General features: G+C 32.9%; 1 protein-coding gene across 1 annotated transcript in view; it reads left to right on the plus strand.

Moving 5' to 3' along the window:
- LOC106463038 overlaps positions 1 to 11,229 on the plus strand; it is a 58,930-nt gene that overhangs the window by 1,110 nt on the left and 46,591 nt on the right. Inside the window, exons 2-3 of the mRNA XM_013923008.2 lie at positions 3,517 to 3,591; positions 7,716 to 7,763. Of these exons, the coding sequence (XP_013778462.1) occupies positions 3,517 to 3,591; positions 7,716 to 7,763 (123 nt within the window). The remainder of the gene's footprint in view (positions 1 to 3,516; positions 3,592 to 7,715; positions 7,764 to 11,229) is intronic.

Below are 11,229 nucleotides of genomic sequence, written 5' to 3' on the forward strand. Positions count from 1 at the left end.
CAAGAATTATCTGTTGTGAATTGGGCAGCTGAGTTATTTGGAGACACTGATTAAATATGGCATTTTTTTATAATTCAAGCTAAACATATTCCTTATAAAAAAAGAAAAGGGTGGTTGCAAGTAAAAAAAACAGGTTGACTTGCAAAGGGTATAAGGGATAAAATAGAAAAAAGTATAGAAAAAAAAATTAAATTCACTGGCATGATAAGAGATTTAGAAGATTATAAAAGATCAAGAAAGTTTGTCAAACAGGAAATAAGACCTCAAAGAGGAAGTACGAAAAAAAAGGTTGGCTGAAAATGTAAAAGTTAACAGTAAGGATTTCTTTAAATACATTAAGAGTAAACAAAATGCTAGGATGGGGGTAGGACCTATGAGCATTGATAAAGGAAGTCTTGTATCTGATGGTTATGAGATGGGTGGGCTATTAAATTATGCTTTTTTCTTCAGTTTTTACTAATAAAGGTTTAATCAATATTCCTCATCTTGAACAGTTGATAGATGGAAACAAGATGATCATATTAATTCTGAGCTTGTTAAGAAAAATTGGGAATTTTAAAGAACGATAAGGATCCTGGGCCAGATAATATTTCCTCAAGGGTTTTAAAGGAGGTTGAGGATTGGATATATGAGCCTCTTGCTACTATTTTTTGTAAATGCTTGAATAGTGGGCAAATGCCAGAGGATTGGAAGTTGACTGATGTTACTCCTCTTTTCTAGGGTGGTGATGAAAATTGTCCCATTAATTATAGACCCATTAGTTTTACATCAGTTGGGGCAAAAGTTTTGGAAAGTCTGATTAAAGATGCTTTGCAAAGTCGCTTAACAAAATTTATCATTTTATTGGATAGTCAATATGGTTTCTCTAAGGAAAAATATTGCCTTACGAATCTTTTGACATACTCTGAAAAGGTTACTGCTTATGTAGATGAGGGTAAGGGTGTAGATTTGATGTATCTGAATTTTCAGAAAACATTTGACAGGGTGTCATATAAAAGGCTTGTACAAAAAATTATCTCTATAGATGTGGGGGATAAGTTAGCTAACTGGATAGAAAAATGGGTGCATGGAAGAAAGCAGAGGGTTGTTATAAATGGAGCTCCGTCAAACTGGATTAGTGTTGCAAGTGGGGTACCTCAGGGCTTAGTCTTAGGACATTGCTCTTTTTGATTTACATCAATGACCTAGATGAAGGAATTGTCAATAAATTTATTATCTTAAATATATATATATATATTTACATGAATAAAATGAGACATTTGTGCACTTGACACCTTAGAAATTTTTTTTAAACTAAGACTACATCATCACACATTTCTATCAAAATATTATTTATAGCCAGAAATATAGACATTTTTTCCCATTTTGTTTTAACTTCCCATTTCATAAGTTCTCATTATGTTTTATTCAAGCATTTAGAAATCACACAATTGACATTTTGTGCATACATGATTTGCATTTTCTTCACAGAGTTAGTTTAACCTGTGTAAAGATAGACACATGCAGTATTGTTTACAAAATATATTCATTGTGTATATTTGAAGAAGGATATTATGTTGCTGTTGAACTTTTGTTCTTTATCACAAACAGATGAGTACATCAAAAGTTTATTACATTTATTTTGTTTAGTGGATTAGTGATATAATGTGTAAATATGGTCATAACAAAGATTATTTCTTCTGATTGGTGGGTTAACTGCAATAATTGTTCATGCATATGTCCAAGGATTGTACTGTGTACAACCATTTGTATATTGTCATAAAATGCTGCACACCTTTGACTTGTATACTAGTCCTGATCATCAAATAAACAAACATGCCCTAGAAGAACACTTTCAAGTAATCATGTTGCTATAGTTTTAAACTTGTATATTTTTCAAAGATGTACACCTTGTTGTATGTAGGAACACCATTCGTCGAATAAACGAACACAATCTAAAAGCACGAGTTCATAGTAATCAAGCTGGCATAGTCTTTAACCTTTATATTTTTAAAAGCTTTTACTACTGTAGCAATATGGGTGAAAAGTAGTTGCACCACACAAGAAAAGCTTTTGCTTGTGTTGAGCAGCTAATGAGAACTTAGCCTGTAACAACTGTCAGTTAAAAACTTTCTACCTTTTAAACCCCTGATATAGATTCAATCTATTGGCTACTATTTTTTGCATCTTCAATCCTAACAGGCTGCAGTTCATCCCTTATATAAAGAGCTTCCCCACTTCTTTTATTATTCAAATCTAACCAGGTTTCAGTACTTGCCATTATGTTATATTCTTCATATCAACTAGAGCCTTGAACTCATCTGCTTTGTTTCTAATACTTCTAACATTATAATAGTAACAACTAAGTTTATTATTGATTCTACAATGTTTAAAACTATTATTTAACTAGTTAATGGTCTATATTTCTCTTTTCCAAAACTTCTTTTTGCCATAGCTATCCAATCTATTTCTTCCCAATTTCCCTCACCATTATGCAAATTAAAGCTTATCTTTATTGAATATACTACAATTTCTCAGACATCATAATACCAGACCCACTTAGGTGGAACCCACCTCTGGCATATAATTCACTGTTATTCCATAAGTCCAACCAGCCCAACTGTTGCTCTAAGCATATATTTGATAATCTTTTATATATGGATCATACTAAGTAATTCAGCTAGCCCCAGGAAGCACTCCCAAGGGTGTCACATTTATTTCTATCCCTAAACCTATGAAGGAAATTTTGTACTGTACTTGTTAAACTTTGCACTAGTACAGAAAACCTGCATTGATGGCTTATCCATCACTATGCCAATTTCTTACACTATTGAGTGGTTTACCATGTATATTAAATGTGTGAACTGAAAATTTATAACCCAGATACATTTACTGTAGTTAACATTCATTTGCTAATTATTTGTACAACTCACAAATTGATCCAAGCCATGCTTTAATACATTCTCCTTATAACTAGACACACTCAAGAGTTTAATGTAATAAGCAAACTATACTACTTTACTAAGTATGCCCTTATCATTAATATAACTCAGAAAAAAGAAAGATCAAAACACTGACCCTCGAGGCACTCCAGTGGTAACAAGTATCAAGTTTTTGCTTTCTCTCACCTAGCCACCCTACAGTCCTATTAATTAGACTTTCTCCAACTTCTACTGATTTAATTTTCCTAGCTAATCATCTGTGTGGCACCTTATCAAAATATTTTTGAAAAAAATCTGTTGTAAGAATACCACATTACACACCTTTTCCATCTTCAAAAAAGTTAAGAGTTTAGTAAAGCAAGACCCTTTAGTGAATCCATGTTGGCTTTATTTGTGGTATCATATTTTGCCAAGTGATTTTGTAAAGCTTCTTACAGATTTGCTTAGTGTTTGACTGTAGTTTTGATAAAATTGTGTAGAAAAATTTAATTTATTCTGTTGTAGCATTCAGGGCTTTCAGTTATTGGAAGTGTTCATATTATATGCATTATATAAATGTACATATGTGTAGAATAATGAAGTTTTATAATTTTAGAAAAGAAAAAACTCTGTAATGATCTCCAAAGTCATACGACTCAGAGAAAGGCATTAGAAGATGATATTGGAAAAGGTGAGTGAGCTAGATTTGAATAAAATCTTATGGTATATAATTGAAGACTACCTAAAGTCTGTGAAAGTTTGTACTTAACATAAAAATTTCTAATCTTAACAACTTTATCAGCTTTGAAACTTGTTTAGGAAAGTTAGTTGAGATACGTCTGTTGAGATGTTAGTAGGTGCATCCTTGCAGTGTTATGCGTCATAAATATGTCTGCCCCAGACTGTACTAATTCATACTATCATGAGTAAAGCAGTGTTGGGATAGCTGCCCATCCCTCTTCTTTTGAAAATAGAGTTTTGTGGTCACCCATTGCCTTTCTCTGGTGTTGCATTTCTCCACACTGCATTGTACCCCCTTTCTTCGAGTGAAGTATGGGAGTCCTTGCAACTTATGAGCTCCTAGCTGCTGGCAGCAAAACCCTCCACCAATAGGAGAGACTTCCTTGCACAAATCCTCCCTTTCAATTTGTGCATGAGAATCCTCATTCTTTTCCTCAGCACAGTCATATAAAGATGTATTTGTGTTTGCTGAGACTTATCAAAGAACTTTGTTCTCAATTTACTTTAATTGTGTTTTGAAGCAGGTTAAGGATTGGACATGTGAGCCACTTGCTACTATGTTTTATAAATCTGTGAATAGAAGGCAGGTACTAGAGGATTGGAAGTTATCTAATGTTACTCCCCTTTTCAAGGGCAGTGATAAAAATTGTCCCAGTAATAATAGTTTTGGAAAGTCTGATAGAAGATCCTTTGCAAAGTCATTTAACAGTCAACATGGTTTTTCTGAGGAAAGGTCTTGGCTTACAAATTTCCCGACATTCTTTGAAAAGGTTACTGCTAATTTAGATTAGGGTAAGGGTGTAGGTTTGGTGTATCTTGATTTTCAGAAAATGTTTGACAAAGTGCCACATAATAGGCTTGTACAAAAAATTATCTCTAGGTGTGGGGGATAAGTTAGCTAATTGGATAGAAGAATGGGTGCATGGAAGAAAGCAGAGGGTTGTTATAAATGGAGCTCGGTCAAACTGGATTAGTGTCACAATTGGAGTACCTCAGGGCTTAAACTTAGGACCTTTACTCTTTTTAATTTACATGATGAAGGAATGAACAATATATTTAAAGTTGCTGATGATTTTAAGGTCTTGGACATTTCTGGCTGTGAGGAGAATGCTGCTGCTTTATAAAAGGATTTGGATTAGTTGATGAGTTGGATGAATAAATGGCAGATGGCTTTTAATTATAATAAATACAAGGTAATGCATGTAGGATATCACAATTTGAATTATAAATATAATTTGGATGGGAGTAACCTTAACAGTGTTATGAAAGAAAGGGATCTTGGTGTAATGGTTGATCAGTCTTTTAAGCCATCCCTGCAGTGTGCTGTTACTAGTAGAAGGGCAAACAAGAATTTAGGTCTTATCTACAGAAATATTGAATACAAGTCTAAAGAGGTTATAATTTCATTGTATAGGCTACATTTGGAGTATTGTGTTCAGTCTTGGGATTTTTACCTCAGGAAGGACATTGTTTTGCTGGAAAGTATTCAGAGGAAGGTTACTAGAATGGTGACTGGAATGGAGGGGTTGTCATATGAAGAGAGGTTAAGATCTCTTTCATTGTTTTCTCTTGATAAAGTAAGAGTTAGAGGGAATCTGATTGAGCTGTTAAAGATTGTTAAATGAATAGATAATGTTGGTGCATCATCTTTTTTCACAAGTAACAGTAAGAATAATAGAACTAGGGGACACAAAATATAAATATGGTAATCTTCAGCTAAGACAGTTATTTTTCTACCACAGTGGTTTGCCTTTGGAATGGATTGCCTTCAGCTATTGTGGAGGCAGTGAGTTTATGAGAAAGCTTGATAACTATGAATGATAAGGGCTTGTTTTTTTTAATTGGTTTAGAGGAGGGAACAATATGTCCCTTATTGACATTAAACATTGTTATGTTATATGAATTATTACAAGTTCACAATTCAATGTGAATTCTTCAACTGATGTGGGTAAAAATATCACTCACACTGATGAAATTGCCAACAAATCTGGAAATTCTTTATCTTTGGAAGATGTGACAGCCATTGTCCAACATGTGTTGGGATCCATAATGCTGCTGGAGCCTTCTACTTCTGTCCCTACTACACAATTTCCTTCCTCTACCTTTGATAATGAAGCTGAGGAGGACAATTTTGGATGAATTTTTCCACCTTGAGGCTTTGCATTGGGTACCTTCATGCCTTCATAAGAACAAGCCCAGTCTTCTTCAGGTTTTCAGTCTTGTTATCCAGGTATGTACATTTCTTTTCTCATCCCCCATAACCTATGACACTTCCTGTTCTCTCTTACATAATCATTCCTCTCATGATTTCTTTGCTTTCCCCTTCCCTGATATTTCCATCTATGCCATCTCCTCTCTTGATCCATTTTGTTCATGTAACCTCATACCTTGCCTCTCCCACCTGACTGATTCCCATCTTCCTGCTGATAGTCACTCTCCCTTTCCATTCTTTGATATCTAATACTTGGAGGCTCTTTTACCAGTTTGAGGGGCAGGTTATTTTTCAGCTGTCTCCCTGTCTAGTGCCCAATTTTTCTAACTTCAAGCCTTCCTTTGCATTATGATGGAAGTGCTTTACCATTCCCCAAATGCATTTTTTGGTGACACTGGGTGCTGCACTTATCTTCCATTGCCCTTTCTCTTCTCACTTGGTTCTTTTGTTGCTGAGACCTTTTGAGAAGGGGTACCCTACTTTTCCAAGTCTGATTACCTTCCTCCAAGACCTTCATTTAGCCCTATTTCTCTGACAATAAGTCTATGGCAACATCTCTGATTCTCTCAAATCACAGGCTGAAGTTGCCTGCCATCAATCTTTCCTTTCTTCCTTAGGCTCATGTTTGTCCTATTCACACTCTACCACACCTATTCCTTGCCCTTATCCCCTTTCCATTCCACTATCCTTACCTTCCACCTCCTCCCATTATCCACCAACCTAACCACCAGTGACTATCCAGTCTGTTTGGGAACTGTGAGAGCCAGTCTGTCTCAATTAGCACATTGTGGACACATTTCAATGCCAACAGATGATACTTTCAACTCATTACCCATTGTCTCTCCCTTCACTTCTCTTCCCAACCTCCTCTCCTCACCCAACTCATTGCCTTTCATTACTCTTGAAATCCAGCCTATCTTCAATGTTTGTATGGGGTAGTTTTGGACCTGTTTGAGAAACAAGCCTTTGAGAGAATTCATAACCCTTCTCTGGATTACTACTCTCACCTCTTAACTGACCCCAAAAAGATTGGAGACTGGCACCCAATCATTGACCTATCCTCCACGAGTCTTTTTTTGGTAGTCACACCTTTCTCCCATTTCTCATCCCTCTATTTCCTATCCTTATGAATGATTTAACCCAGGTAGACTTCTTTCTCCAGGCCATTCATTGTTAACTATCTTTTGCTTCCTCCTTTCAGAGTTCCTGTCACCATCTTTTCCTCTAGTAAAGACTTTTCTCTCTCTCCACCCTTACCAGATGGATCTGCCAACTCATCCATATAGCATACTTCTCATTGGGGGCAGATAGTTGTCGGGTTTTTCATGTCTCCTTCTACCAGATTACACACATGACTATTGGTGGAAGGTTTTGGTACATGATACATTATCACATAGTAGCGCAAATTCACGTGAAGTTAGGTGGGGGTTTTAATAAGGCCAGTGACATGCAAGTCTTTCAAGCAGAAATGTGCAACTTGAAAAGTTGAATAAGTATCTGTGTATGAAAGTGAGTATCTATTGGAAATACACTTTCAGGTAAGGAAAATGTTACCTTTACTCAAATTTTGGCTTTCTGACATTTAACCCAGTCACAGTGAAAGGGTTAAAAAAACATGGAACTGGTCTTGTTGTTATAAAAATCAACCTGATTTTTAAGTAATTGATATTGTGAAGTATAGTGTAATGTATGTGTTTCTGTTGCCTTGACCTTATAGATTAAAGTGATTGTCAGTAATACATTTAATTTTTTAGTTTTGTATTAACCTGGGTATCAATAACTGGTGAACATAAATGTACAATGAGTATAGATACTTTAGTTTATGTATAATTACCATAATTAGGGTATTTTTCTTATTTCAGCAAGAGAAAAATTCTGCCAAGTTTCAAATAATCACGTTAAAATGCAAGGTAAGAAATAAATAAATCCTATAAAATACGTATAAGGAAATGAACATTAAATATATATTCTATAAAATGTTTTTGAAAAAATTAGCTATGAAAAGAGGAGAGCAGTACCAAGAACATTGTTGAAATTAATAACACTGATAAATATAATAATAATATAAGAAAAATTAGGTTTGGAAGAAATAAAATTGAATGAAATGTCACTGAACAGGTTTAATGTTGTGTGGTGATATTAAATATCATAACATTTTACCCCTTTTCTCACTAATTTGGTATTATATATATGTATATATATATATATATATATATATATCTTTATTCAGATTAATTTCTCTAAATTTTCTTGCAGGTTTTCTGCATTTAGTTAGTGCCTTCCTGACAAATCTGGTGTATGAAGTTGTTAAACTTACACTAATCTTCACCTTAAATGTTACATACTACAGTGCTTGTTCCATTGAGCTTATAAATGCTTGACTGTGTTTCTATGTCAGTCTCATGAAATAAGCTTATACTCATTTCAAAAGATGGAGTGAGGGATGTCTTTCCTGAATATGTTTGTTTAGAATGGTCATTGACATAGGTAATCTAAGGAAAGTAATGTATTGCACTAGGATGCTGGTGTGGCATAAAAGTGGGATGGATACATATGTTAAGTGTGTAAAGGAATGTAAATACAAAATCCTCAATAGATGATTGTGTTATGAAGAGAAAGCATTAGGCTAGAATTTATTAGTGTTTTGGAAATATTGGACACAAAGAGTAATGAATGTGTAATATTGTAAAGATAATGTATATATAATTTTTTCAATAATCAGGTCATTTAGTTTACTTATTTTTTGGCATTTAGTGAAATAAACTTTTATTTTACAATGCATTTATAGGCAGTGAAAAACAAAATTATTTAGCCAAGTTATTCACTCTTGATTAAAAGTGAGTATTATCACTCGAAAATGAGTTTATATGGAAAGTATTGAGAGCTTTTAGTGAAATTTAAACTTTAATGTGTTGAACTAGTACAAATCATATAGCATTATGCTATGACAACTGAGAAAAAAAAAGTAACACATATACTAGACTTTTAATATATGTAAGAGACATGTTTAAGTAGGTATTAAAAAAAAAAAATATATATATATATATATATGTGTGTGTGTAATATACTGTATTTAAAATTGAAATGGTCTGATGGTTATAAACTTACGTTAATTTGAAGGAAACACAGTTTCATTCCTAACAGTATCCTGAAATAAGTACTTAAAACTCAAGTTATAAAATATAGCAATAATATTTTTCACTTGAAATTGCTTAGAAAGAAATAATTATATTATCATGTAAATAATGTAGCAGCTCAAATATTAAACTATGAAAAACACCACTTTTTTCTTTTCACATCTGTAACATAAAGTTTACTAACTACCCATCAATGATATCACAATACAACATGTACATAATTTTAGTAAAATTTTTTATATAATACTTACCAATAAAATCAAATTAAAAATTAACAGAGATAACAATTTGTGTAATCAGTTAAATCGTACTATTCACACATTTTTTCAGTGTAACAAATCAGTTTTTTTGTACTGTTGCTATTGGCATGCATGAAGTAACTATTACAAGTTGTAAAGGAAACAAATCTTTCCTGACATACACAGAAGCACTTTTATGCAAGTATACATACTATACTTCAAATAAAGAGGAAACTCAAAAAATACTTAAGTGAAAATGAGTAAACCTTCTAAAACATGAGTTACAGATATTGGAATTTGTACTTTTTTTTTACCCTGGCATATGCAATTCTACACAACAGAATTAATATTAGGCTGTTAGGTAGCAAAACTAGAAAAAATGTATTTCTTTTTACTTAATTTAGGTTACAAAGTATACAACTAGAGCTTCTTAATATTTAGTCAGTCTGTATTGTTTTAAAAGATTAATACAGTATTTTTGTTAGTTATAACTACAAAAACATAAATGATTATTAGGTTTAATCTCTTTTTGTATGTGTGTGTGTGAGAATTTTATTGTTAATCCATTTGTACTGTTGTTGTTTGTAGTGCAAAGCTACACAATGGGCTATTTGCACTTTTTCCACCATGGGGAATCAAAATTCCAGATTTTAGCATATTTGTAAATTGTGGGACAAATTTAGGTTTTGAAATTTCTTATTTATGCAGTTAATGTAGGAACACAAATGCAGTTAATGTGCATCTAAACCATATTCTTTGCTATCAAATTTACTAACTGTCACAAGTTAGGCACTTTACATTGAGGTATCATGCTTAATGTATAGGTTTAATTTACACAACTAAACTAATTAGTACTTTTTAGCAATACTTAAAATGGTGAAGTAACTTACCATTAAATCTGACGTTGAACTTTTGATAAAAGAAACATTATTAATCAAAGAATGCTTCCTACACTTAAAAGTTCTCAGTCCTTTTTCCAGTTAAACTTACTGTACTTTGATTGTAATATATATATCCTTGTGTTTTTATTTTTTGTTTGTTCTTATTTTCTATACATGCTCCTCTTTCCTCATCATTAACCACAGATGGTGGGTGCTACAACCTTTTACAAAGTGATGTTCAACATGGTATTATATCTGATCTCAGAGTTATCAACTATTAAGTTTACCCAACATTGCTGATTTATCTATAATACGTGGTGGAAGAGAGTAAACACCAGATACAGTAAACAGAAATACCTTACAAAAAACTGTAGATGTGTATTTCAGAGGTTCTATAGGTTATGAAAATACAATATGCAAACTGTATGATCAAAAAAGTATTCTTATTCTTCACATGAGCATCATCTTGCATTTAGACTTGTCAGAATTTGAGTCAGGCTGATATTGTGAGTTCACTGACATTTCTCGAGTACAGATAACATGTATGATTTTTTTTTGTATAAAACAGATTTATACATTTTACTAAAAGTCTGCTATATTTCATGTACATACACAAATCAAATTCAGAATTATTATCAAATTTCCTTTTCCAGTAAGGGGTTGGTCCATTGGACTGACCCTGTGCACATCCAGTTGTAACTGGAGTCTCTGTTATTCCAAACTGCCTGATAAACATGTTTTTATTATTACTATTGTGCTCTTACTTTTGATGGAGCTATTTTTTCCAACACACAAAACAATGTTTTTTTGTTGTTGTTTTTTTACAGTTACAGTTTTTACAATACAGAAAAATTATTTTTTAAATAGGCACGGCATTTCTATCACTCAAGTACACAGGTTTTAATAGTAAAGGATTTAAAAGAATAGTTATAATCAGTATTTAAACTTAAACAAAATTAATGGCAATAACTTTGGTATCAAACTGTAGATTATAATTCAAATTTCTGTGTGACACATGGTATGTTGAATGCAGCACTTGTTCAAATTAGGTGTTTTGAAGTCAAAATACTAACTCTATTGTTTTGTACGAATTAGAAACTCAAATTACTGATATTGACA

The sequence above is a fragment of the Limulus polyphemus genome, unplaced genomic scaffold, assembly GCF_000517525.1.
Source record: "Limulus polyphemus unplaced genomic scaffold, Limulus_polyphemus-2.1.2 Scaffold1309, whole genome shotgun sequence".
In the NCBI taxonomy this organism is placed as follows: Eukaryota; Metazoa; Arthropoda; class Merostomata; order Xiphosura; family Limulidae; genus Limulus; species Limulus polyphemus.